Genomic DNA, 28,000 nt, shown 5'->3' with positions numbered 1-28,000 from the left:
TGTGTGTGTACAAGGTTTTTCAGTTTAAAAAAAAAAAAATTGTGAATCTACGTGGCACACACATGTTTATATTCTGGCATATTGTTAGTTAAGCAGTTAATATAGTTTGTTAATTTGTTCCTTATGCTTTAATCACACCTTGCCTGCAGCACCATGATATAAATAAGTATTACTGTGAAAGGCTTATTAATGATAATCTTCCACTTTTATTTACACTGAGAAATCAATGGCTCCGTTTTGATTTTTACCACCTGAACACCTTCAGTGAAATATTAAATGTAAAGATGGTAGGTCAGGGATTAGGTTCTGTTTTTTTGTTGAAGTTACTTGGTTGGAAATGCTCTTGATCAAACAACGTGGGGTGATGCTCTCTCATTAAAGGGAAATGACCAGCATTTTAATCAATGTTGCAGCATTATCTCAGTATAGCCTGGCACTTAAACTGGACAAACCTCAATGTGTCCAATGTTGCAATATAAAGTGTAAATGCCTGAAAAAAAAAAAAAACAGCAACCACAAATTAACATGTTCAACATGACCAAAAAAACAAAGCTCAGCTTTTAGCCCATCAACCCAACAGTTGGATGATCTTTACTTTCCAACCAGTCGAGTCCACTTGAATGTGCCGTCTCGCTGGTGATCTGTTGAAACAGCGGATCACTCACCAGCTCCTCAGCAGAGGCATTTTGATACTGCCCGTGCTGCTGATTGGGGTCAAACAGCAGGTTGGTGTCCAATGCGTTAAGGTCATTGATGCTACTGGAGAGCTCTGATGTCATCCTGATTTCACAGGGGAAATCGGCTCTGCCCGTCGTTAGCTCCGACACCTTTTCCATGAGCTGACTGCCAGCAGTAAGGCTGTTGTTCGTTAGGAGGTCTTGAGTGCTGCTGAAATCGAGCTGCTGATGCTGCTGCAGCTCTTCTTGGTGCTGCTGAGAGCTCAAAGCTAACATCAGAGACTGGGCCTGCTCTTCAGAGGCTGATTGTACTTGGCTGTCACCTGCTGAGAGAATCATTTGTTCATTAATAGCATTTTCTATGAGGTAATCTGACCTCTGCATCTTGCATGTGCTGGTGGAGTCAGAGGTCATCAGACTGAGGTGGTTGTCAGTGCAGGAGAGGCTGGGGTTGGAGTCGAGGATCTGGGTGAGATTCATACGTGCAGTGTAGGTGGAGGGCAAATTGTTGAAGCCCACACCCCGCATGTTGTCATCGTGGTCCCTGTCGAGCTTGCTCAGGAGGACACTGGTGATGTTTTTGCTGCTGCAGTGTTGGCCTGGTGAGGGCAGGACCTCGGTTTGCATCATGATGTTGAGAGGCACAGAGCGGCTCCTCTGAGCCATGCTGCTCACCCCGAGATTCGTCTGGTTGCTTGCAAAGATATTTAACATCTCAGGCGTGACAGGAGAATTAAAGGGAGACACCACTGAGCGTGAGATGGTGGGAAGGGTACCGTTTCCTGTGTTAACACCCAAATTTCTCTGATGCACAGCAGGGCTGACACTGCGACATCGGAAGGTTGCAGTGGATGTGTTGGTTTTATTATTATCCAGAGGCGCAGGCACAGCGAAGCCCTCCTGCTTGGTGAGGTTTGCCATGTTCGCTACCTGCTGCTGCACAGGTGAGATGGGAGTCAAGCGGCCAAAATGGGGGTCATGGTGCCGCGCATGAGGAATGGCGAAGGCATGAGGTTTTTGAAAGTGGTCGTCAATTAGGCCTTGATAGCCGGGGAGGATGCCACTGTTTGACTTGTTTACGCTTCCACTGCTGTTGTTGTAGCTGTTGTTCATCCACTCCAGCCTGGCCTTGTCTGGGTGGGTGGCCATCGGCCTCTGCATGGGCTTGACGGGACTGCTTGAGAAGGTGCTGCCGTCATGGAAACCAGTGATGCTGGAGTTGATGGGTGTGAATGCAAACGGGTTCCTGCACTCGACTGGACTGGGAGGAACAGTGCTGCTGCAGTTGGAGTGCGGAGTCCCGACTGGGGTGTGACGACTGCTTCCCAGAGAGCTGTCCACTGGGGTGGTGGAGGCGATGTGGGAGCAGGGGCTCTCTCCGGTCAGGCTGTGGGCTCCTCCCATCATTTCTGACGTTGGTGTGGGCGTGGGTGTTGGAGTTTGGATTGGGTTGCTGCCGCTGTTGGCAGCATGATAGAAAGCAGTCATGGTCTGATTGGTGGACGTGATGTTGTCGAGCATCATGGTCTGTTGACCTTGCAGTGTGACACAGTCTCTAAACTCCTTCAGGTTGTTAAATTTCATCTGCTCCTCCATCTGCACCAGCTCCTCCACAATGCTGTCCTGAGTCACATCGTCATCGAAGGGGAAGTAGCCCATATCTGTCTGCATGGAGAGCTGACTGGACGATGAAACTTGATTCAAAAACTCTAAGGCTGCAGAAGCAGAATTGGAGTGAGCATAGCTCTGATGCTGAGCTCCTTCCAGGCTCCCTGTGGTTGAGTTTGAACTTACACCTGAATGTTTCTGAAAACTCGGGTTATTAGATATGGCATGCATGTTAGCCATTGTGTGCCCCTGCTGTTGTTCTAGTAAAGCGTGACCGACAGTTTCCATAACATTGGAAGTGTTTTTCCTCTGCATTGAGCTTTGTTTTTTGGCAACAGAGTAAAAGCCACTGGATCTGACAGCAGAAGAGCAGAATGCAGGACCTTGAGTGGACAAGACAGAGCTCATTTTCATCTCTACCTCCCTGGTGGCTGGTGCACTTTCAGGTCTAGTCGGAGCACCTGGTCTGTAGACAGTACCAACTGCATTTCTGATGCCATATCCAAGACCGGCTGCACCCTCCACTGACTGCTGGGGCATAAAAACCTTTTTCACTGGCGAGAGGTCTGGACTGAGGTCAGGACTTAGGCCTGACCGTTTCCTGAGGTTCTTAGAGGACAAGAAACCTTCTTTTGCCTGGCTGTTTTCCCCAAACGAAGATGCTCTGCTGGTGTTCAGTAAAGAAGCACCGCTGGTATTCTGAATGGAGGGAGTTATGTACAAAGTGCTTGCATTATTAGCGCTATTATTGCTGCTTTCAAATGTTGCCACAGTTCTGGTGCTCGATGAGGACTTCCCATTGCATTTAGTGCTGGATGTTTCCTCCAAACCCAAGAAGCCTTTAGTTTGAGGTATGGGCACACTGGCAGCCCTCTGCATAGCCCCTATGGCTCTGTTTGCGAATGCTCCTTGAGTCAAAACTTGAATGCTGGGATTCTGCATTTGGCTGTGTTGATGTATAGCTTCAATTTCCATTTCAACATCAATGTTCTGAGTGTTAGTACTCTGCCCGGGCCTCGCCACCGGGGCCAGAATAGGGACCGCAGAGGAACACCTCATGCTTTGATCGGAGCTGATGCCCTCTGCGACTGCAGAAGTGATGCCTGCAGACGCCGGCCGCAGTATGCTGTTTGTAAGGGATGTGGTGGTTTCACTGCTGTTGGGTGCAAGTGATATGGCAGTCATCTTCACCAGACTGACCGGACATGTAGTCATCACAGTCTTAATGGGGCTGTTGCCGATGATCATGGCGGAGGGCGAGCACAGAGTGATGGCAGTGGTGGCTAAAGGTTTGGGCAGGATTTGAGTGTAGCGCTGTCGAGCTGTGCGTTCCCCCACTGGAGCAGGTAGAATATTTTGGGTGGTTTTGGGGCTCTGTTTTGCTGGCTGGGTCACCATTTGGAAGTTAATAGGCAGGACTTTGCCCTCCACTGTTCCCACTGGACTTGGGGACATCAGCTGTCTGCTCCTCTGTACCTACAGAGTAAAAAATGCATTTTAACAATTAGCAGAGTACTGTTGTTACCCAGTTATATTACCACAAATAAATCTGTGAACCTGCTTTTGCCTCTTTAATTTCTAACTTGTGAAATTGAAACAATAAATTCCCTCAATAAATTCTGTTTGTCTGGGAAGCAGCTTCCAAATCTGTTTTTCTTCTGGCACCAGCGCTGTCATTTGACAGGTGCAGTAACATAGTTGGTGCCTGAAAGATCTACAAGCCAGAGGGTGCGACCTGGATGCTGCTCAAAAACAAATAGAAACAAAACCTTGTTTCCTCGCTTGTAATGCAACAAGTTATATTTCCAACAGTGAAAATGTCATCCCAAAATACGAGTGCAGAGGTTGTTATGGACAAGGATACATTTTCCAGTGTTTTGGGTGTCTTGGATATTCAGACATAGTTGATCCAAACTAAACAGCAGAAGAAATGAAGAGAGGCCGAGGCTGCAGCTGCATTAGCCCCATTAGCCGTGCAGGCGGATACAGCTGTTGATGACCCTCCAGAAACTGAGCTGGAGGGAGCAAACAGCTTTTGCTTAAATGGCCCTCCGATAACAACAGAAACGGAATCATTCTGCTGCTGCTGAATTTCAGAGGTCAGTGATTGTTGGACGCTACCGTTGATGCTGACTGAGAGCCGTGTGTTTGTTATTGTGCATGAAAGCTTTCTCGTCACTTGGATAGAGGTTTGCTGGATACTGAAATGACTGTGTGTAGCGCTCTGTTTTGCCCAACAAAGAAGGCTATAAACGGAACATCGGACAAGCAGTTTTCTCAGGCACGTCGTGTTGGTTGTGTTTACAATAGCGGTTAACATTACAGTATATGATCAGTAGTAGCAGCTTGCTGATGAATAACCTCCTTTTTTGCTGTTTCACTAAAAATGATATTGTCTGGCTGCATTTTTGTGTTGTTTGGTTGAGTGCACTGCTAGCACGGCTCTACAACCAGAAAACTACACACCTACCGCTTTCTCACTCAATATGGCACACATGGACAACATTGACCATCCACATTAAAACTAGCAAATTTTCCCTTTACCAAAATTATATCAAGTGCCATTTCAACTCTAATTTCACATGAGTCTGGATTGTTTTTCTCTCAGTGGGGTGAATAAGGTCAATAATGTGATCTATACTGGGAGTCCTGTTCTCTCACCGTGATGGGGCTCGGGATGGCAGTGACCACAATGCCTATGGTTGGCTGAGGTGACGGAGGGGCGGGGCTGCCACAAGGCACGCTGTCGTCTGCCCTCTTGGTTTGTACCTCTCCGGGTAAAGGAGAGTGCAGCTTCTGCTCCTGCTGCTTCCTCTGGATCTTCCTCTGAAGCTGCTGCTTTGCATCGACAGACGGTGACGACATGGTTGTCACGTGGGGCTGGAAGGAGTGAGCCTCCGCAGTGTGAGCAAAGGCTGAGACGGTCTGAGGAGTTTTGACCTCTGAAGAAAGCAAGCAAATGAATTCATTTACATATCAATTACTAATGTAATAAAAATATGATATGCAGTAATGGCCTTGAGTACAACTTACAACATACTTTTACTTCACTAAATACACTTACAGGGAATTATCGCACTTTTACTCCACCACATTTATTGAGTTACTTTTGACGTGAAAATGTTATATGAGCAGCTCACAAAATGCAACACATTCTTAAGGATTAAACCAGCGGTGCCTCTCCCAAAAAAGCAGTGTCTAGTTGTAGCCCCTTGTAACATTTCATTTAATTCAAAAAATTATTTCCCACCACACCAAAAAAAATTAGTAAAAATATAAAATATTTCATTAAAACAAACAATATAAGAAAGATTGTGTATTTAGGATCTGAACCCTTTCACCACTAATTATATGTATATATAGGCTGGACTTACGTGATTAATCCAATTTAAATGCAAAACCTCAATAAACAGATGATGGCTCTAAGTGCAGGAACAGGCAGCTGCCACCTGATGTCACTGTCAACCTCTCAAAGCCAGTGTTACCTGTTGCTGTGCCGGTCATGATGGTGAGAGCTGCCAAAGACTTGTTGCTGATATAATGGCTGTCGATTAGGAAGCGAGCCAAGTCTTCTACAGCATCAAACTGGCGTTTCAGCACTTTTTGGGCCCACTCACACACGAGATCACAGGCTGCAAACTGCACCTCCTCCTTGATCCCGCACAGCTGGCTCGGCGACTCCAGTGTATCATACTGGAGCTGCACACAGTAGATACGTGGTTATATTTACAGCACAGTGCATGACATGAAAGCGATTAAAACGTAGGCAGAATATAAAGACTCTGAAATATTAATAAGGAAGATGTAAACGTGCTTACTGTATCCCCTGTTTTTTGGAGATCCAGAATGGGTAAAGATGGCATGTGAACAAAGGGTCTCTTCCTCAGTCCACTGTAGCAATATGTAAATCAGTGTTAAGATAAAAAAATTTTTTTTAAAAACAATGGAAAATATGGATGATGTGTAACATTATCAGCAAAATTTTCAATGTAAAAAATGAATGATAGAAAAGTGGAAAATTACACTCTTCATGCCCATATTTGTTATCCCAATAAGATCATGTAAAAATGGCACGAGTTACATTGTAACTGATCTAATGTCATGACAGTTCTTTATTAAATTTACATAGTAATGCTTAAAGCACCTTCAAATTCGCCTTTACGGGTAACTACTGTCAGTTATTTAACAAGCTGACAGATAAACCCTTCATTATATGAGTCAGATAGAATAGTAGAAAAACTAAGTCTATACACTGCAAGAAATTAATCTATATGTCTTTAGACTAATTTAAACACTTCTCAGCTTTTGCTTGTTTTCTACATGTTGATACACAATCAATTATTCTCTATATTATTTTAAAATCGTGCTTATAATGTAAGTGCAGATGAATAAGTAGTTTGCTAAAATTATTTTATAGCAAACTCCCTGCAACAGGCAAACATGTTGTTTTTCTACCAAATGACATTCAATTTAAGAGCTGTGACCCCACCTTACACGATGATAATGCTTTTAACCTGAGTGAAGGTCATAAACATAAACCAAGTTGTTCACTTTGACGTCATGAGATGAACAGAAAAAACATGAATGTGCCGTGAAGGTCAAGATCACAGTGACTCCCCTGTATTATGCTTCTGCTTCAGAGGCAGAGGGGGACTTTATTTCATTTCACGTCTATATTTAGAGAGCTTATGAACTGCAGCAGCAGATGGTCTGTGACCAGAGACAGAGGCCAGACTGTTACAATCCATTCCAGTAAAGGATATTTCGATTTTCCTCTCATGCCAAGTCGACGTGCCTTCATGTTCGGGAAGACATTTTTCATCATCTTTCCAAAATCTGCAGCACTCAGCGGGTGGTAGTTAAGATTGTCACAGAAACTCCTGAAACACATAAACAAAAATTAATAATATTAATTAACAAAACATCAGCAGTATATGCTTTGAATCATGACTCAAAGTCAGATCAACAGATTATTTTCTGATGTATTATTTTGTGTTTGCATCCCTGATAAACATTTTGTAATAAAACTCATTGAAATAATTCAAGCTGCTCCAATATTTTATATTAGCACTGGATAAGGTTACTTATATAATGTCAATCATAAATTGTAGTGATGAACGGAATTATGACCTGATTTCCCTCAGCACAGCATTTTAGCACCTTTCAGCTCATTGTTTTGCTTTTATGGCTCACAACCAGCGCAGTATTTAGCAGCTTAACAGCCAGATATTATTTTTGGGAGTTGGTAGAGACCAAAAGAGCTAAAAGAGTGTGAATATTTGAGTTAAATTCATCGGGAGGTCTGAAACACGACTCCAAATGAGCGACAACGTGGCTCCGTAACTGCTTGATGTGTAAAAAGATAAAATGGGAAACATCCAAATTAAACTGACATCCATGTCTGACACTCTTGTACTGCTCATGTAATGTGATTCATCCCCATTTATAACTCATATAAAGTGCCCTTTATCATATATATTCAGTCTATGCACCATACAGACTTGTATATGTATGCAAGTACTTGTCGAGTTATTTCAGATGTAAATTAAAGACACCCTGCGGAGTTTATACAAACTAAAGTTGTGTTTTAAATCTAGCCATGTTTACATCCATGTTTAATATCGGCAGTCGAGCTTGGCCCTGCCTTTGTTGGCACATTGCTGTGTGTCTTTTAGCACGTTAGCACCGGCTGTGGCTCCGTGGAGCGGTGTGAAACTATTGGCAGGACTGTGCGTCAGCCACGTGCGAGCAAACTGCTCCGTGGCGCTACTAGAAGTAAAAAAAAACCTGCAGGCAACCTTCATGTCATGACAACACTTGTATAAATCATTCTTGTGTTCAACAACTGATTTGTAAGCATGAGTTGTCCTGAAGCTTCATTGAACTCTTTGATACAAAGTTTTACTCAGTTTACTCATCAGGTATAGTAAATCTGACTTCCTTTACTCTAGTTTAGAAACATCTCTCTCTCTGTGTGTGTGTGTGTGTGTGTGTGTGTGTGTGTGTGTGTGTGTGTGTGTGTGTGTGTGTGCGTGCGTGCGTGCGTGATTAAACAAACCCCAAAGAGAGACTTCAGTGTCTACACTAAAGTTTGTGACCATTGTGATTGTTTCATTGCAGAAAAGTACCGCCCGCTATGAGCGTGTCTTTAAAGCCTTTTCACCTGTCTGCACCGAAGGCGCCAACACTTCTGGAGGGGGCTGTATTTCTGTTCTAGTAGCGTTAAAAAGACAGTTACATAACCCTGCCAGAGCATTTCAATGACTGTCTCAGACTTTCCATTCTAATATTACCAACACATGCTGCTGTGATTCTCATGCCTGCAGCATCTATTTATACTGATGCTTTAGCCTCCAGTAATTTAGAGTAGGAATGGAGCTCAAACACTAGAAGCTGTTATCGAGACAAATGATGAACTCAAATGATGACTTTAAACTTAATGGAAAACAGTCTGATTTAATCGGTGTTTGAGATAGTGTGTTATGTATTTGTACATGTTTAATTGGAAGCCCCAGCGTAACCAGTCTAAGCTAGTTTTGGTAGTAACAAAAACACTTTTGCTCATAAAAAAAAAACTGAATTTATGTGCAGAAACGTCAATCCTGGTTTATACCTACTTGTATTCATCGTAGACCTCCTGCTTGGGAAGAGAGGTCTCCGGGTATTCCTCTAAATGATTGCGAATCCAGCTGAACGCATGCATCTGCTGTGTGCGACTCGATGACAGGGCGCTCTGGTCACTGAGAAAAGATGCAGGTCATTCATTGATCAACAAATGACAAAGCATACGATACAGCAGTTCGCCGGCTCGAGTCACTGAGAAAAGGGCCTTACCAAAGCTCATCGAGGCTGCGTGGGTGTAATCATTTTTGCGTTTCTGTATCCTTCACATAATAAACTTTCTTAATAATTTCAGCGGTTTCCTGTTTCATAAATATTTCACTGACTGTATAAACACTTGCAGAGAGCAGGTGTACTCTTACCTTTTCTCAGCAGTACAGCTGGGACCAGAAGGCAACTTAAGGTAGAGGTAGAGTTTTTCGATGTCGGAGAACTTCTCGACATCTTGCTGTAGAAATAAAAAGGCAAAGACAAAAGCAGACAGTTTTAATATTTTGCCTTCATGACTATCAGCACAAAGTAACTATCTGCCTGGATTTAAAATCAGAGGTTGTCCTGTCACCTACAGACTGGATGGTTCGTAATAGTGAAGGATATTAATAAGACTGAATGCTTCCTTGTGCGTTTTAGGTAACTGTTAGTTTCCATTCACAGGGTTCAACAGTTTATCTGCATTTTAGGGCTACAACTGAAGACAGTTTTTATTACTAATTAATCTGCAGATTATTCTCAAAATTTTCTGTTTTAAAAATGTCGTAAAATAGTAAAAACTGGCCCTTAAAATGTCCTCAAACCAAAGTTTTAACTATTCACATTTCTTGTTTTGTTTGACCCACACACCCGAACCAAAAGATAAAGAATTATTATCATACACAAATAAGAAAAAGATTGGAGAAACAACTGCTGGATGTATTCTTCTCCAGTCACAGTTAGGTCAAAAGAGAAACAGTCTCTCTTGAAAAATAAAATGTTGCCAGAAGGCACATGGGTGGAAAAATGTTTGATGATTTGACGAGATTAAAGTTTTATCCTGACTTTATGCCTGGCAGTGTAGCGGTAGGAAATAGAAGCACACTGCATTCATGTATTTGTACGGTCAACATACAACCATGAGCACACATCTGATGTAAAACTGGCGGCAGACAGACTTCTGCAGGACAGGGACACTACGGTGAACTACAATCCTTTCTCCCGAGGACAGTTCACTGCACGGAGAGTGTACAGATGCACATCCACCCACTCACAACACACATGCTTTCACCTTTTAAATGGTTCAGTGAGAATGATTAACGTCTTTGTTGTTAGTGAATTGCATGGCTGAAGGTAACAGACACTGGGCAGCAGCCATGAAGGTTTTGGGGAGATAAATACACATATTTCTCCTGAGAGCTGTCATTTTTAAAAAGGGCAAACAAAGAGGGTAATTAGTTTAATCTGTGCTCCATTTAAAATTCAATCCCACTAAAATGTTGCTGTGTATCATTCAGAGGAGATCGCTGGCATTTTCAGTGTGACTCACTTCCTCCTGTGCTGACTTGGACTGCCAATGTCTGAATGTTTCTGTGTCACCAGCTCTGCTCAGTGAGTTGCTTTTTCTACTTTAACTCACTTTAAAACTTGAAACTAAATATTACCAGACCCCTGTGGTTAATACTTAACCTGCAGACAGTTTGTTATTTTGTGTAGCTTTATATATATAAAGTAGATGTTTTTGTCATCTGAAGCAGTGATTTTGATTTGTTGTTGCTCAGATGCTCTAATTTTAAAAGCAAATTTAACCTTATCACAGAGTTGATATCTGTGCTAATGCTGCATAATTGGTAACATGTAAGTCACAATCTTTGTGCAGAAACCATGACTAGTTGGTCCAAAAGATGGCACAGACATCATTTGCAACAACCACATTTAAAGAAACATTTCAACATTTTAATAACTCTGATTATTTGCTTGAAAAGCAGAGAGTTATGACCTGCGGAAACAGCGTCATCCACCAGGTCCATATCCAGAGTGTCTCACATGTGGCTCCACTTTATTTCTGTGCCAGGTCTATTTTTGCTCGGGGAGCTTCTCAGGTATCTGAAATGTGAAATTTACTTATAAATTTCGGCATTCACTTGCAAATGATTTGATTCATTTTTTGCGATGCTGTCACACTGCTGAGCTGCAGATAAAATCCTCATTCAAAAAACATTGTCAGACAAATTAGACAGGAATAAAGGTGAGATTGGCTATACTGACATTAAAAGTTAGTGATGATAGAGTGTTTGAAGCAACTAAAAGCTGTCGTATTCTACAGCCAAAGAACATTTGAATGAGTTGCTGTATTAAAGCTGCCAAAACATGAAAAATCAGAAATGTTTCCAACAATCGTTGAAACCATCACAGAGCCAAGGCTGAGCTGTCCACATGCTGCGTATATCCAGTGTTAAAGGAGCCTGACGACACCGTATCTATCTATCTGTTACATATAGGTCTGAAACCAGCACCTGGTTAGCTGAGACCTGCATAAAGGCAGGAAACAGGAGGAAACAGTTGGACTGTCTCCATCCAAAGGCAACAAAATCCACCGACCATTTCCTATACAGATCTGTAATTAACTGGATATATATTTTTGTTAACTGTCATTGGAGCTGCGCTGTTTCCAACATCCAGTTTAAAGTTGTGAGTACTTTAGGATCGTCCTAGCAGAAGCAAATTGGAAGAAGAATAAGAGGCTCTTTATCATTCAGGATCACATTGGTCAGAAAGAGTTTGGTAATCATGACCAAAAGATTAAAGAGTTGCTGATTAACACTGGACTATTTAATCTGAATCATGAATTAACAGTGCAGAGAGAGTGATGGATGAGAGTCAACAGAGGGTGTGATGAGATTTTTTTGCTTTCTTTCTGTGAAAGTATTACATACAGGATCCTAGAGTCCTGGCCAACTTCTACAGGCTTTGGCTCCACACTGAATGTGTTTCATTGTCGGTTTCTCTGAATAAAGCTGAAAAAACAGTACACTGGGGTGTTCTGTGGAGTTAAATGGTATCTACAACAGCACACTCTAACAACGTTAGACGTTCACCATGAACCGAGCAGAAAACTCAATATTAATCTCTGTAATTTAACATGTCAGCTACATCTCCATAAACAGGACTTTCAACAGTGATTTGCCACACAAACATTTGTTTTAGCATGATTCTCAGGACATGCTTTGAATTATCTTACTGCCTAACAAAAACTTGTTATAATATCTGCTGTTCTTCTGTCGAACATTCTCCTACTGTGAGGTTTAATAAATATTGCAATGTTTAGCATAAACCAAAGAAGCCCTCAACCTCAAATCTTGTCCAGAGATAATTTGGTACCATTTTTTATTTCTAAATTTGAATACTGGCCTTTAGGGGGATCAACCTGCTGATTCAAACTCCATTCGTCAAGATGATGCTGGTCTACTGAAAGCATGTTTGACCTATTCATGAGTCTGCAGTCACAGGTTAATCCCTTGTTGTCAGCATTCAGAAAGGCTGACTGCACATCAGTATCTCTGTCTTGAACACGCTGCTCCATTCACTAACTTCACATTTTGCTGACATCCTGCATATAAATTACTCCTCCAGGCACTGGGGAGGTTTTACGAATATTTAACCTTTATGTTTTAAACATGAACTAGAATTACCGCCTCGCAGTTTTGCGCCTCCACCAACTAGTCAAGTAGCAGTTCACATTCAAGATTTGTTTTATAAGGATATATAAATAAAGCTGATTTTATTTAGCTTTGTTAAGCACCTGTTCTGCTGGATGTTTGCTGCATTAGTGTGTAAATTCATTGAGGGAAACAAAATACTGAGTTCAATTCCTTGTATGTTTTTACATCGTTGATCAATAAAGCTGATTCTGATAGATCACAAAGTTGTCACCATGACAGTAGAAAACGCTTCAAATATGGTATTGCTGCAGAGAAACTAATAATTGTCAAATGTGGATGCTTGACACACATCTTAAGATTTACACAATCACCACAGTTTCAAGGTGGACAACCAAGATTATTCAATTCAGTATCTGACCAAATGTGAAATATGGTCACTCTCTCGCCTTCTGTTCCTGAGTTATGACATTGAATAATGGACAGAAAAGTGTTTATGCAGAACGTTACGACATCGCAGTAAAGTTGACCTTTAACCTTTTGGATATAAAATGCCATCACTTCATCATTTTATCCAATTAGACATTTGTGTGAAAGTTTGTCATAACTGGCAAACAAATTCTTGAGTTATGGCCACAAACATATGTTGTTAGGTCACAGTGACCTTTGACCTATCCTTCCGTCTAAGTGAATGTTTGTGCCACACTTGCCCTCCTGAGATATCGTGTTCACAAGAATGGGACGGACGGATGACAACCCCAAAAATAATGCCTCAGTCACGGCTGTCACTGGCGCGCAGGCATAAAAATAAAAACACTCATAATTGACTTTGTTGAGCTGACCATCCAGCAGATGTCACATTACTGAGTCCAGCTGTCTGGGATAGGATGCGCCCTCTATAGGTTGATCTAAAAATCTGTTGCTGACAAATCTACTGCCATTTTTTTTATATTATAATGGATAAAATTAAACCATCAAAAATAACACCGCTTCTGGTAAAAATGCTGCAACCACTAATAAAAATATTGACACTATTTAAACCGATGTCAGCTAAATAAAAAGGTTTAGCTGATATTCATAGATCAAAAACATGCAAAGAATACTCACCAGAATGTTTTCCACTTTTGATTGAACAGATTTGCTGCAAAATAGAGACAAAGTATAAATTAGTATGAAGCTGGTGTAACATGAGCACTTGTGTCTAAAGAGTATTTATTTATAAAGCGGAGGAATGTTTGGTATGAGACGACCCTCCCTTCAGCATCTCTCAGGTCATGTATCCCACCACCAGGAACACATGTTGTCATATGTAAAGAGAGAGACAGAGACAGGCACTGTGTGAACATTGTTCAGGACGGAGAACGTCTTATCGTTCAGACACCAGAAATTCACTGCAGTCACTGAGGAGATCTGCTGGTCGTCTGTTTCATCCCATCTGGATTTAATGTCAAAGGAAGAATCTGATTAAAGATCGGACTTCTATCTTTTACTGATGTTTTTTGCCGTTATGTTTAATTTTACGAAAAGGAGAAGACTTTATTCCTTTAAAAGTGTTCCCAAATGCTTCCACGTGCTTCTCGTGGTTATCCACAGACTCATACCTACTGTATACGTTCTACAGTCAAAGTGTCCAACAGTCATTGTTCTGGTAAAAGCTGCAGAGAAATTAACAGGAGCCCAAAAAGTATTTCGATGGCGTGAAAGAGCCACTGCAAACAGTCTGAGCAGGTACATGAATAACTTCTACAGGTGTAATTTGTAATCAGGCCAGGCTGTTGTTGACGGTCAGACAGAAGGTAAGTCACATTTAAAGACTCTTGACGACACTGGGCAGGCCAGACTCAGGAGACGCTCTAAGCCATGACAGGAACAGTTCACTTTAATTCACTGTTACTGGGGGGAAGGGATTTCCCGGTGCTGAAAGGCCGTCATTAAGCTGGTTGTGAGGCAGACTTGGCAGGTAAAACAAATGACACCTGATGCAATATTTTGCAAGAACTTCGATTAGAGAATAAAGAACTGATACAAGACGTCCTTTAAATCTCAACACAAACGTACACGGGCAGTCTCAGAGCAGGAAGTCCTCGCGCCACAGCGGCATGTTACTGTCCCTTCATATGAACGTTGCAAATGTACTTGCTGACCCAGACGGTGTCATTCTACCATGAACCCCGCAGCAGGTCACTGAGGGAAACTTCAATATTAATGCTCTAATCCTCTTAAAGGTTGTTCAATATCCCAATATGCGATTGATAAACTGGCAGTAACACAGTGACATGTTTCTGTTGAGGTATTCCCTGCAGACATGTGAACTCTGAACTGTTGTGCTTCACGGTCCTTCAGCATTTTGACATTTCATGGCTGTTTGATATTTAAATGATAGTACACGAGTTCATTCAAAAATAATAGGTCAGAATATGGCCTCAAGTAACAGCAACCATAGATAAAGTACACTACCAGTAGTCAAAGAAATTACTGTGGGTATTTTTTCTCATATATCATAGCTAAACACAAACACTTGTCTCTCTCTCTCGTCCCAAAGCAGACAGAGACTCGAAATCACAAGCAGAAACCAACGCTGCATTATAATGAGCTCTTCATCTGACTACAGGCAACTCCCCATGGCCACAGGTTTTGTCTTTACTGAAGTAAAAGTGACAATACTCTCGAATACTCTATAAGTAAAAACGCAGCATTCAAAATGTCCTTTGAGTAAAAGAACATAGAATTATGGAAACACAATAGCCCGATTAGATTTGTATTATTATTCAAAACAATAGAAGATTATCAGTACTGGTGCATTTAAGCCCAAGCAGCATTTTCCTGTTGTAGCTGTTTGAAGTATTGTATGTACTGCTGGGTAGTTTAATGTGCTGTCAAGCATCATCCCATTTTTAAGCTGATCAAATCTTTTGAATGTAAAACCTTAATCTGCAGCATAATCAGTCACTATAGCCATCAAATAAACAAAGTGGTGTAAGAAGTCTAATATTTTTGTGGAGAGGTACACAGATATGTTAAAGAAGCATGATTTGTTAGATTGCACTACTATCCATGTCAACATTTGACCCTTAAAAAACAGTCATTCCTTCATGTACAGAAAGAGAAGGGGGAAATTGGACTGTTATTCACCGGAAACGGACACCGATTAAGGTTTATGTAATGAATTGGACCCGTCTCTGATATTCGCTGACAACACGCAAAACCTCATGCTTCCTGCCTCAAGTGTTTGCATATACACACTTGATATGTTGCTAAAAATCCTTTTTTTTTTTTTTTTTATCAAAAAGAGGACCTTCATAGCTTATCAGCCTACATCTTACTTCTTAAAATAAAGACCTGACCTGAAATGTAAGTCTTTCATATTTCTTTAATACAACGGTTCATCTGAACGGCCCTCTTGAAGGTTGAACAGCAGACTGTGCAGCACATCTTCAAGCCCACACAGTCGGTCACACCTCCGTTTGAATGCCAAACTACCTGAAGACATCACCAGTTGAAATGCTGATGCTCTGGACTCCCAGCTTTGAAACTTCAGATCAATAAATATTAGTAACTAATGACAGCGGTGGAATGTAACTAAAAACATTTACTCCAGTGCAACTTTGAAAAACGTGTGATTTGCTTGAATTCTTCACTTGAATGCGACTTCTACTTTACTGCGTCTCGTACAAAAATATTTACTCAATTATGTTTATCTAAAATTACTTTACAGAATACTGTTTTCTGCAAAAAATATATAATCAACTTATAAAATATGAGATACTAATTTATAAAATGAGCTCAATTTTGACCAAATATAACATGAAAATGCAGTTTATATGTTAATGTATCACATCTCAGTATAATATGCTCCACATTACTCTGACAGGGACCATTGTGCCCTACACAAGAAGTAGGTTGTTATTTCAAGAACACTTGAATTAAATTTAACTGGGAGTAGTTACACTGTTGCATTGTTACCTTTACTGAGCTAAACACAGTTATGGGATGCCACAAAGTACTTTTACTCATATACCAACTCCAAGTATTTTATAAAGTAAAGGTCCTACTTGAGTAAATTCTATTTAGCTGTATTTAAGTGTGAAATTAGCGTACTTTTTACTCCAGGGTTATTTGAAATCTGCAGTCATATTTTACATGTAAAACACATACAATATAGAATATTGTATAAAATAAACTACAAGAGGAACCACAACAATATCCTAGTTACTTAAATAATAATATAATACTCAAAAGAGGCCACTTTTTGGCAGAAGTTCTTTGAAAAGTAGTTTTTATGCTGCACATTGTGAATACAGACAAACTTATGTAGGCTATCTTATATTACGCAGTCAGGGCTTTTACTTGTAACAGAGTATATATTCTTACACTGTGCAATTGCTGCTTTTATTCAGCCACTGTCACTTATCATTAAGATAAGGTGGGCGAGGGAAGATGAGGAAACTACCCCCAAACATGACAAACAAGGACCAATCACAGTGTGAATTTGGTGACCGGAGAGCAATTCTCCCTTCAAGCATCAAATCATGCAAAGCAGTATGAGAACGCCTCCTCACCAGATGGAGTTCTTGATCCGGAGCTGCAGAGCGCTGGCCTCAGCGCCCTGCAGCCCGGGGAGCAGGCCGGGCAGGCTCCCCGCCCCGCGGTCTGGCGGATGCTGCTGGGGGTCCTCATCGGCCATCACGGTGGGCCTCGGGACGCGACGGGACTGGACTGGACGGGCGGCGAGGACGGCTGTAGTCGCCCGGCAGGGTTAAACGACATGGAGCAGAGGACGTTGCGATGCTAACGGGACAGCAGCGCGCCCTGTTGTTGTTGTTGTCGTTGCCACCCAGCGCTCCTCCGACATCGCTCGCTTCAAGTCCCGACACTCGGTCACGTTAGACAGGCTGAGCAGCAGGACTACGAGCCGCGGTCACACACGGCTGGACGCATGGGTATAAATAAAGGCGAATGTAAACAGCAAACCTGACAGCTGCAAAACAAGTAGCGAGTCCCTCCGGTGTGCTCTGCCCCGCACGTTATGGGATCGCTGCATGTGCATGGTGAGTAGTAGCTGCTGGGCAAACGCATGCGCACTGAGACGCCCAGCATTAAAAACAAGATGTAAGCGGAAGACATCACTGACTGTGGTTAAGGCTGTGTATTTGAATACAGATATTTCTCTTTCCTATGTCTGCTAAGACATTAAACCAGAATTAAAATAAAATGCAAATTGCATTAAAATGTCTTTCAACTATACTTGCACATGCTGCAAGGAAGAATATATCTATGCCATGGATAAATGACAAACCTCCCACTAAAACAAACTGGCATGAAATAATCCTGGAGGGTTTTATTCTTTGAATACTTGTCTTGTCTTCTTAACTCTAAAGGGACAATTCAAAAACTCCATATTTTCACTTCTGCAACTCCACCATCACTTGCAAGCATTCTCCTTGACTAATTGTGCCATTGCACCTTGCCTATAACACTGTTAATTAAAGCTGAGCCTTCAGTACTCGACTATACCCTATCTTGCGTTTTATTTTTTTTAAATAGTACCTATGCATTGTACTGTTTTTTTTTTTTTTTTTTTTTTTTTTAGAATTGCCATTAAAATTCAGCCTGATTGTGTGGACTAATACGCTGTTGAGAAAATTGTTATAGCTATTTTTGTGTGTTTACCAAAAGAAAACCACAACAGGACTCAAGAAATGTATTTGAGAATATGTCTCTCAAGGGCTGCCGTACTGTGTGCGCGCTAACCAGACTGTTGCTATGCAACCAGAGCAGCATATCAATAATGGCTGCAAGAAGTTTTCATAAAAAGATCCAGTCCGCCGTTTCACAGGTTTGTGGGGTCTTTTTTTTTTTTTCATGTTCGTCTCTCAGAGGCTTAAAAAGATCGTTTTCTGTGCTTCTTAGCAAACGTTTCATTCTGTTTCCAACAAGTGAAGTAGCTCAATTGACCGAATTACCGTCCGGTATCATCACGGTTGAGGGAGCTCATGTTGTGTTGGCTGTATGAGCTGATAATTAGGCTGCAAGCTGCTGATGAGCTCTAAACTCTTCCAAAATACGTAGTGTTGTGAATGTTTCTATAAATTACATGACTTATGAGCTTTCGCTTCCGTTTCCTCTCTGTGCAAAACCGTGCACAGTTAGACAGATAGATAGATATGTACTTTATTTAATCCCTCAGAGGGACTTTTTTTGTTGTTTCATATTGAAAACGAAATGCTGTGCCAAGACACAACAGAAGTGCAAAACTATAAATCACATCCTTATTCCTCATGGTCAGATGGTTATTATCGTAGAAATCACTAAACCAGCTCAGGCCCTACTATGTTGTCATGTTTTAATGAGATATTCATATACTGATATTGTGGATTATATTAAAAAAAAATAGTTTTACAAAATGCAGTGATATTTTTTACCTAAATTAATTCAAACATGAGTGGCATGTAGACTAATGAACCCTACTGCCCTGTCTTGTCTTGTCTTGTTGATGTTCAGACCCAGAGACGTCCGTCCTCTACCAGTCAGGCTGAGAGGTCCAACAGGGTCGAAGTAAGACCGCAGGCAAAGTCTGCGTCTGGTCCACCTAAGACGCACACAGATGACCTTTTTGCTAAGGAAGAACAATATAAGTAAGACTCTCTGCTCTCATCTCTGTTGGCTTTGTATTGATTTATTAATGATTCATTTATATGAACAGATTACACCTTCATATACATTTTAGCGCATTGTTTTTTTTTTTAAAATACATTTTAAATAAGACTAGCATGTGTATCCTGAAGCAAATATTGATCTGAGAATAGGTTGCGTTGAATTTGGATTTCAGACATTACTTGTTGTAGGCCATCACGTTCAGTGGATTAATTAATCCAGCCCAGGGAGAAACCCACCTCATGCAAACTTGTGATTGATATTCATCGGGGACTTTGCCTTGAGGTTTTTTTTTAATAAATGCCCTTCATTATTTTAACACCACATTTAAGAGTGTTCACATAAGTTTAAAAATGAATATTGTTCAATCAGTGGCACTTCAGGCGACTGAATAGTGGTGGTCACTCGGGTTTTCCTCCTCCAACAATAACATAACAAATATGGCGGATGGGGTTTATTTGTTGCAGTCATGTAGCTCTAAAGTCCCTGTTTCTAATGATACTAATTAGTCACATGAAGTTGTTTATTTATAATCTTCTTTCCTTCAGACTCTTAAATGCAGAGGTGGAAGCCAAAACAGCAGAACTAGTAAGACAGGCAGAACAATTTATGGTAAATTGTTATTATATTTGCATCATATCGTTGAAAATGTTGTTTTAATGATTAAATCGTTTGGAGTAAAAAAAAGTCAGCAGATGGGGGGGAAGCTGAGAAGGGCGATGTGAATCTTCAGTGGCAGACTTAAAAACTGTTTCTTTGTGTTTATCGGATTTTAGAGAGAGCAGAGTGAAGTCCTGTCAAAGCCTTTATCCAATGTCCTGCTCACGGATATCGAAGATGACGAGGATTTCAGGTAATAAATATGCCACAAAAATAACTGTAGGTTTTTAAGTGGTTACTTTTCTGGTCTACATTCATTCCAGCTTCTGTGCACACAGAAAAAATAAATAATGTATGTGTGATCTCTGTGTCTACCTGCCTGTCTCTATGCGTCTGAACATTTAGTTACAGGAGAGCAAAGCCTCAGCAGGGCGGAGTGAAGCAGCCTGGTGGGAAGGTATCAGTCCAGAACATAAAGTTAACATGTCTGTTTCCCAAAACCGTCGGCATGAACTAAAATATATTGTTTTAATTTGCTGGTTCTTTTCTGAGGTGGTGACCAAAAAAAAGGTGAAAACATCACAAAACATGTGCAGTGGAAAACAAGAAAAAGAGCATCACTATAAACCAGCGTGAGTTGGATTTAATATCATTTCCAAATCCATTACAAACATTTTTGGTCATAATAAAGAAAATAATGTGTGGGTCATGCATGGCTTTTGTAAAATAGATCCTCCTCTTAGATTCTTTACAAAGCTCCTGAAAGTGTTCACATCGTCTGCCTGATTTCAGAACCTCAAAGGTGTCTCACCTGGACGATTTCGCAGCTGTAGACGATTCAGCAGACGTTTTCTTGGCGAAGACGATTCAGAGCATGGAGGAGAAGATGAATGACACCGCCACTGATGAAAATGTTGTGGATGATGTGACCAAGGTTGAAGAAACTGTAGGATCAGGTGATGTTAATGCCACTTTAAAAAAGTATAAATTCCAGTTATATTTATTGAGGATGATAAATAGATAATAATAAAGACATAACTATCGTTGTCCACGAGAGGTTTCACTGAATTTATCTACAACTGTGGTTGATTGAAGACATTCTCTCTCTGTCAGACAACATGTGTGAGCTCATTTTGCAAATACTTTATGATTCATTTTATAACAGAAGATCTATGTGTGATGTGTTAATGTGGGACTTAATGGTGACCAAGAAAATATTTTCAATTTCATTGCCTCTTGAGGTTCTTAAGTGAAATCTAAACTGGAGCTTTCATATTAAATAAGTATGGGTTTGCAATGTGCTTTTTAGTGGAGGAGTGAAATTCATTTTTCATGGGCTTGTAAGTCTGATTGTGTTTCTTGTGATGTTCTGCCGAGGCATTTCAGATGCTCAAGTACGAGTTTTCAAGGCAAAACTAAGGATTATGCAAGAGGAACAGGATCAACTCTCGTGTGAATATTATAAGAAGGTACTGTAGCATCTATAGATAAACAATAATTCAGTTAGAACTGTTCAGCAGGAGGGACAGAGCTTCAGCTGGATGTGACCCATCCAGTAACAAGTAGTTCACAAATAAACCTTTTAAGACACCAGAATATAAAACCATGGTGCTTAACTGGTGTTTCTAATAGATGACGTATACATAACTTTATGTCGTTGAAGGATGACGAAAACACCAAGCTCAGTGGAAAAGTGAAGGAGCTGGAGGAGGATCGAGCCCGACTGCAGAGGACCACCAGCATCCAGCAAACCCAGATTGAGAAGCACAAAGCTTTAGCTGAGGAGTCTGCCAAAAAATGTGATGGTCTTCAGCTGCAGGTGTCTGGTTTGAATAAGGTTTGTTCCAGTGAAAACTGAAGCACGATCTGAGAGCATTTTCCAAAATAATAGACGGTTAAACATGTCCAAATATGTCTTAACAACAAGCTGTAAAATATGACACTTTCCTCCGTCCTCCGCGTGCCTGACTGCTTCCTGGCTGTGCTCTGTGTAGGAAATAGAAAATCTGACCAGATCCCACAAACAAGCTGCAGCTGTTCACAGCACCGTGGAGGTTCGCTTGAACAGAGCTCTGGAGGAGGTGGAGAGGTTAAAGACTCAGCTCAACAAGCTCAAACAGATGAACAAGGTACAAATATTACAGTGATAAGAAACATGTGCACCAGATCAAATACTGCAGGCATCCAAATGTGATAAAAAAAAATAAAAAATTAAAAAAAAGAATTATTACAAGTTACAGATATGCATAGAAAAAGTGTTAAAGTCTTGTTGACTTGTGAAATGCATTCATATTTTTATTCATTTATATTCACCTGTTTAAAAGAATATTTTGTTGTGTTAGATGATTCCTTGATTTGAACTATCTCATTAACTGGACTGTATGAAAAACGGGACATCTCTAAATTGAGCCAAATCAGCAAAATGTTTTTTTTCTATCTACAATTTTCTTTCCATCGAAAAAGTAACACATATTCATAACAATGAAAAGCATTGATCTTTATTTGAATGTAAACCATTGAGGGGGTAAAGCAGCAAAATGTGGTGTTACATGGTTCATTCAATGTATTTTTAAAGCCATAAAACTTATCATTGCAGTTTTAAGATCAAAAGTATGAACGAGGTAATGTGGTTACATAATGTGTCCTTCAGTGGGATAAACTTCACAGAGTTGAACTAAACACCAAACTGAAGTGTGGACATCTTTTTAAATGTCGCAGCTGAATTTTAAGATGCACAGTTAACATATCTGAGCACATTGTGTAATATCTCACCTGGAGATGGTGGTGGGGAAACATCGCTTCAGCTCTTTGGCAACAATCACATCAAGCACCAGCTCCCACTGAATATCAACTGGTTTGCAACTGACACTTCATGGTGCACAAACAAGGTGAGATTTGACTTAACTTCCACTGATTTTAGTCTTTTAATTTCTACTAAATAAGGACCAGATATGCGAGGAACATCAGAGTAAAGAGAATCTACTTGCTGAAAACAAAATACTGAAGAAGCAGAAAGCTGAACTCATTGTGGGTTTCAAGAAGCAGCTCAAGCTGATTGACATTCTTAAAAGACAAAAGGTAAGTGTCCGTGTTACATAATTAATACACGTTGTGTTTGTAGTTCGTTATCAAAATCTTAACAGTTTTTTGTTTTTTTTGTGCAGATGCATTTTGAAGCTGCCAAGCTGCTTTCCTTCACAGAAGACGAGTTCATGAAAGCTCTGGACTGGGGGAAGTAATGAACACTGGGAGTCAGCGTTTCGTGTTTCTAATGAAGAAGAACAAGGTGGTTAAAAGTGCCATCTGAGTTCTTAAAGATATCGCCGTGACTTGTGGAGAGAAAGACATCTGTTTGCAGACTCCCAACCTCCGATTTAACAAAAAGTTTGGAGATGAAATTCATTTTGATTTCAATGTTTGTCCCCTAAACGTGATCAGACTCAGTCACCAGATCTTTTTGGAGTGATTTTATTTAAATTCCTGTCAGCACAGTTCTAATAAAAATATTTCATTGTCTCAGTCATTGTGTTGTAACTGAACTTAAAATAAGTATGTGCAGTGTATTCACTGAGATCAAACTGCCCTCTGGTGGCACACTGGAGACGTCTAATCGCTGCCGTCCCCTCCGTCTTCAGAGAAGGTATCATCAGCCTGACGTGTTTGGAAGTGTTTTCTGAAGTCTTCATCAAAGTGTTCCAAGTCACTTTCTCGGAGCAAATCCTGAAAATACACACCGACGGTCACGCTCTGGTTTGATCTACAGACGATGTGAAGCTGTGTGGAATGATTTACGATGGCCTCATACCTTTGGAAAGTAGCCCAGGAGTTTGGTCGCGTGACGTTTCAGAAGTCTCTGCCTCTCTTCTTCAATGATCCGTCTGCGCTGCGCCTCCTTCTCCTGCTCAACCACTCTTTCTTTCGCCTCCAGTTCCTTCAAGAAATATATTACAATCTTTTGAACAGAGTGGTCATTCAAAACTGACATTACAACCAAAGATGAAACGGCACAGATGGACAACGCGTTTCACTTGCGTCTCTCAAATGAATCTTTAACTTTCTGTGGTAAAATGAGTATTCACTTGGACTACAATGCTCTTTTCATGATGGGATAGTGTCATTAACACATACAGTAATTTGTCCATGTTAAAACTTGGTTGCTGCTATCTGTTGCCCTCCATGCTGCAGTGCTGCTGTTCTAAAACTCCACCAGAGCCGATCTATTCTTGATGTAATGATGCAAACAGAGAGTGGTTCGTACCATGTCAGCCTCACGCTGCTGTCTTCTGTCCTCTATCAGCTTCTCCACCTCGCGTTTGTGTTCAAGTTGCGTCCTGCGTCTTTTCTGAGCGTTCATTTGCTCGATTCGATCGTCCTCTGCAAACTTCGCCATCATCATTTTCCTGAAGGCCTCCTCTTCCTCTTTCTCCGCCTGTATCCGCATCTCTTTGAAGGCCATCTGCTCCTGGCAGGTCTGCTGCATCATCAGCCTCTCTCTGATTTTCTTCTCCATGTTTTCCTGTTCGATGAACGTTTGAAAAAAATATTAAGATAATTCACGTGCACTTAAAAACCCAACAAAACAGACGTTAGTCTGCATGTAGGATTCATGAATTGCTTCTCACGGAAGGAGCAGTCAAAGGTGGTGAAATAATGAAGTAAGACCCTCTTTATGTTTACTATATCCGATAATGCGACAACAAGACGTTGATTAATCAGTGATAATGTGCCAAATATTTCCACGTTGCGGCTCTTCAACTGAGACTTTGATGCTTTTCTGTCTTACACCATTTTGAATAAAATCTGTGGTATTTGGACAGATGTTCAAGCAAAATAGGCCATTTTGGCCATTTCCACTGATTAAAACAATTTTGAAAAAAGAATGTTGATAAATTAAATGATAATAATAATAATAATAATCATTACATGCAGGCCTCATATCCATTATGTAAAATAAATATTTTGTAGCTATGGCCATGTCAATATTGTAGAACCAAAAGCCATCTTTATTTACATAAGAAATCGAAGACAGTAAATGAATCATCCTTACAATGTCTTTCTGCCTGTTAGCCTCCTCTTGTTCCTCTAAATGAAGTTCCTCACGGACGCGAACCATCTCCTCACGATACTGCTTCTCCTCTTCAATTTGCTTGAACAGCTTGACAACAGAGAGGACAAATGATTGTTACATATGAACTTGTGTGCCATTGACTGAACAGACGAGTGGGATGACTTTAGAAAAATGTAAGTTGTCTCAACCTTGTTTTGGAGATGCTCCTTTGCTTCGTCTCTCTCTCTGGTCTTGGCCATTCTGGCCTCCTGCACGTGCTGCTGTTGCTTTGCAAACTCCATGATGCGTCTGTTCTCGGCCTCTGTCTTTTCTTGCTCCATGCGTCTCCACTCAGCCTGCTGTCTCTTGAACTCTTCAATGTACTGCTGAGTGGCTCTGACCTTCTGCAGTTTCAGCTGTCGCTCCCTTTCAGGAAAAATTGCGTTTCAGTAAATCCAAATCATTGTGCCGTCTTAACTTTTTCTCAAGGAGTGTGGAAGTGGACACCGTGTTTGAAATGTGATGCACTGAACTCATCTGTTCAACAATACAATGTGGTTATTATTGTGCATTCACGCTGAAGAGTGTGAGAGTTAGTAATGACTCACATCTGAACCTCCTCGTAAATCTTCCTGACAATCTCATCCACCAGGAGCTTCTCTTTGAGGAACTCCTCGTATGCCTCCTCTCTTTTGCGCTCCCTCTCCACGAGCTGCTGCTCCAGCACTCTCTGATACTGCACCAGCTCCTCGTGGCGTTTCTGCTGCTGCTTCTGCTGCTCAATGGCTACTTGCTCGCGATCGTTCTTCATCTTGCAAGCAAACTCTGCCTCCTCACGCTAACGTCGTAGAAAAGACATACACAGAATTGCAAAAGTCCTTTGTGGAGCATCTCAAACCCTTAAATATAAGTTAGAAACCTAGTACTGTTTCTAAAACACCTCATTATTATTATTATTATCACATTTAAAGAAACTTCACCCTGTCCTCTGGTGGCCATTATGCAAAGAAAAACATGTGGATTCATTCAAAGTAAGATATCAAGGGAATCCGTTTGAAAACCTGTACTTCAGGAAATTAAAAACATGCAACGCTCACCATTGTCTCAAACTTCATAGCCTTCTGCTCAGCAATCTGTGCAGCTCTTCCCTTGTTCAGATATGCATATCTCAGTTTTGATTCCAGTTCTCGAAGCTCCAAGCTGAATAGTTTGAATAGTAAAAGAAAGAGCAAACCGAAGTGTTGCATTTGTTTTCTGACCCCAAACATCCAGTAAGTCAAGGTGTGTGTACCTGTTCTCTTTGATATGCTGCATCATTTTCTCCTCTTTTTCCTTCTCATAGTTTATGCGGGCCAGCTCTTTAGCCATTCTTTCCTCTTGTTCCAGTTGCCTTTTCCTGTTTATTTTCTCCTCCTCTGCCTGAAAATCAAATTTAATCCTGATTATCTACATCAAAGTTTAGGTAAGATACAGCTGATACATTGAGAATATTACAGGGGATGTACAGAAATGTTAGGATCTCCACATGGCCATTTTATTGGTGATTGTAAATATAACAGAAAGTAACCAACTACTGAAAAATTGTGGCTGCTCTTAATTACAACAGCTTTCCTGCAATGACTCAAGTTGCCCACAACATAAGGTGTGGGATTTTTCTCGGGAAAAAATGGAAATGCTATGAACACAAGCATTTATTATCACGGCATCAGTGAATGTTGTATTTCCGTCGAACACGATTGTAGACATAAAAGATAAGAACAAAGTCAAGAAAAAGTTGTGGAACTGGTCTTAAAAAATAGTGATGTCTATTGAACATACATTTCATTTTTACTGTATAAACCCTCTACTTGTGGCCTGGTGTTACCAGACAACAAATCCACGTGTGCTTACAATCACAGCGAAGAAAACTGAAGCTGTGAGCAACATTGTGGTGAAGCCGGGCTCCTTCAATGTGATCATCAGACTAGAAGATTTAAAAAAACCCCGCCACCCTTTTACTACTACTTCTTTTTTTCCCCACTACAATTATTCTGACATATTGTACATTCATTGGGTAGCCCACGTCTATAATGTACATATTTGGTATGTAGCCTTTTGAATATAAGGTTTCTATCACTTAACTGTTTTATTCTATATTCATTCATATTCTTTTCCGTTTTCGTCTTACTTATAAACTGTGTGTGTCTGTGTAGCGAGAAGTGAGCTACAACTAAACCTGTGCAATTTATTTCAAGATAAATGACAACACAGATGGACCTTAAAGGTCACATGTTTCCCCTAGAAAAGGCTTGAAAGCACAATGGTCACACGTGCATCCTCTGCCAAGAAATAAGACGTGGCAGGACGCTGATGGATCTTCTGGAGGCGACTCTATTCAAACTCAATCGTGACATCTCACTAAATGTCCAGCAATAGCCACATGACAGGAAGACAAACCTTTAGCAGGGTGCTCTCCATTTCCCTTTCCTTGAGCTCTTGCCGCACCTGTCGCAGGTATCTCCTGTTCTCGCAGCTCTCCTCCTCCTTTATACCGGCCTGCAGCCGCTTCTCTGTGTCCAAACGCCTGGCCGCCTGCTCTCTGGTCTCCTCCTGCTGCTGCCGCTGAGCCAGTGACCGCTGCTGGTGGTTGTGCAGCCTGTTCCGACTCTGTACCGGTGTGAAAGACAAGAGAAAGCGCTGTAAACGAACCTGAGCGCTGGGTGGTGACTTCGCAAACTGCTCTGCGAATAGCGGCCAAGCTAACTCAAATTTCGGTTTGACCACAAAGATTTACCATGTTTGCGGCGCTTCTCGTCGGTTCCCGCCTTCTTAACTTAATTAGTTTTTAACTTTCTTCTCTTAGGCGTAAAAACGTTGGACTGGCTGATTTAAAATGGGTTCATGGGCACAGTCGTCAAGAACTGTTAATTAGCCGTAGTTAACCTGAGAAGTCGCTCGGGTCAGTTGTTTGGCATTTCGTTGTCCTGGGAACGCCGCGTCTTCGTAGGCTCAGCCAATAGGAATGAGCGCGTAAATTGACGTCAGGTCCGGGAAAAATCAAAACGGGCTCATCAAATCCACCTTACATCTTGACAACACATTTGACCCTTCTTCACATTTTTAAATATGATGATCGATTATTCTTAAATATTTCATTTTTCATCACTACTCGTTCCTTCAGCCGT

General features: G+C 41.0%; 3 protein-coding genes across 5 annotated transcripts; 1 reads left to right on the top strand and 2 right to left on the bottom strand.

Moving 5' to 3' along the window:
- Positions 1 to 14: 14 nt before the first annotated feature.
- On the bottom strand, positions 15 to 17,231 carry LOC138618057 (DNA-binding protein RFX7-like). The gene is made up of 9 exons (XM_069693537.1): positions 17,095 to 17,231; positions 13,643 to 13,676; positions 9,269 to 9,354; positions 8,903 to 9,025; positions 7,039 to 7,165; positions 6,104 to 6,178; positions 5,771 to 5,984; positions 4,947 to 5,227; positions 15 to 3,761 (listed from the first exon to the last, which is right to left on the bottom strand). Exons 1-9 carry the CDS (start codon positions 17,217 to 17,219, stop codon positions 561 to 563), a joined length of 4,266 nt encoding a protein of 1,421 aa, XP_069549638.1. The 5' UTR covers positions 17,220 to 17,231; the 3' UTR covers positions 15 to 560.
- A 268-nt stretch (positions 17,232 to 17,499) lies between these two features.
- On the top strand, positions 17,500 to 23,308 carry tex9 (testis expressed 9). Of its 3 annotated transcripts, none has more exons than XM_069693541.1 (12): positions 17,500 to 17,583; positions 19,037 to 19,170; positions 19,738 to 19,801; positions 19,966 to 20,042; positions 20,195 to 20,246; positions 20,342 to 20,421; positions 20,582 to 20,745; positions 21,167 to 21,258; positions 21,453 to 21,626; positions 21,784 to 21,918; positions 22,733 to 22,867; positions 22,954 to 23,308. In XM_069693541.1, the coding sequence occupies exons 1-12, from the start codon at positions 17,575 to 17,577 to the stop codon at positions 23,026 to 23,028; spliced, it is 1,191 nt and encodes a 396-aa protein (XP_069549642.1). In that variant the 5' UTR covers positions 17,500 to 17,574; the 3' UTR covers positions 23,029 to 23,308. The 3 variants fall into 3 exon arrangements, with proteins under 3 accessions (XP_069549642.1, XP_069549641.1, XP_069549640.1); XM_069693540.1 differs by lacking the exon at positions 17,500 to 17,583 and adding an exon at positions 18,316 to 18,371 and having other exon boundaries at positions 21,176 to 21,258; XM_069693539.1 differs by lacking the exon at positions 17,500 to 17,583 and adding an exon at positions 18,316 to 18,371.
- mns1 (meiosis-specific nuclear structural 1) lies at positions 23,271 to 27,760 on the bottom strand. The gene is made up of 10 exons (XM_069693538.1): positions 27,610 to 27,760; positions 27,273 to 27,482; positions 26,128 to 26,255; positions 25,934 to 26,036; positions 25,445 to 25,674; positions 25,046 to 25,262; positions 24,837 to 24,944; positions 24,048 to 24,305; positions 23,595 to 23,720; positions 23,271 to 23,509 (listed from the first exon to the last, which is right to left on the bottom strand). Exons 1-10 carry the CDS (start codon positions 27,610 to 27,612, stop codon positions 23,396 to 23,398), a joined length of 1,497 nt encoding a protein of 498 aa, XP_069549639.1. The 5' UTR covers positions 27,613 to 27,760; the 3' UTR covers positions 23,271 to 23,395.
- Between the last annotated feature and the right edge of the window lie 240 nt (positions 27,761 to 28,000).

This window comes from Brachyistius frenatus, unplaced genomic scaffold (assembly GCF_029030835.1).
Source record: "Brachyistius frenatus isolate BFR_SWC_R1_liver_20210118 unplaced genomic scaffold, ASM2903083v1 Contig_15, whole genome shotgun sequence".
Classification (NCBI taxonomy): domain Eukaryota; kingdom Metazoa; phylum Chordata; class Actinopteri; family Embiotocidae; genus Brachyistius; species Brachyistius frenatus.
The sequence above is the reverse complement of the archived record's forward strand: the minus strand, read 5'-3'. Positions and strand labels throughout refer to the sequence as shown.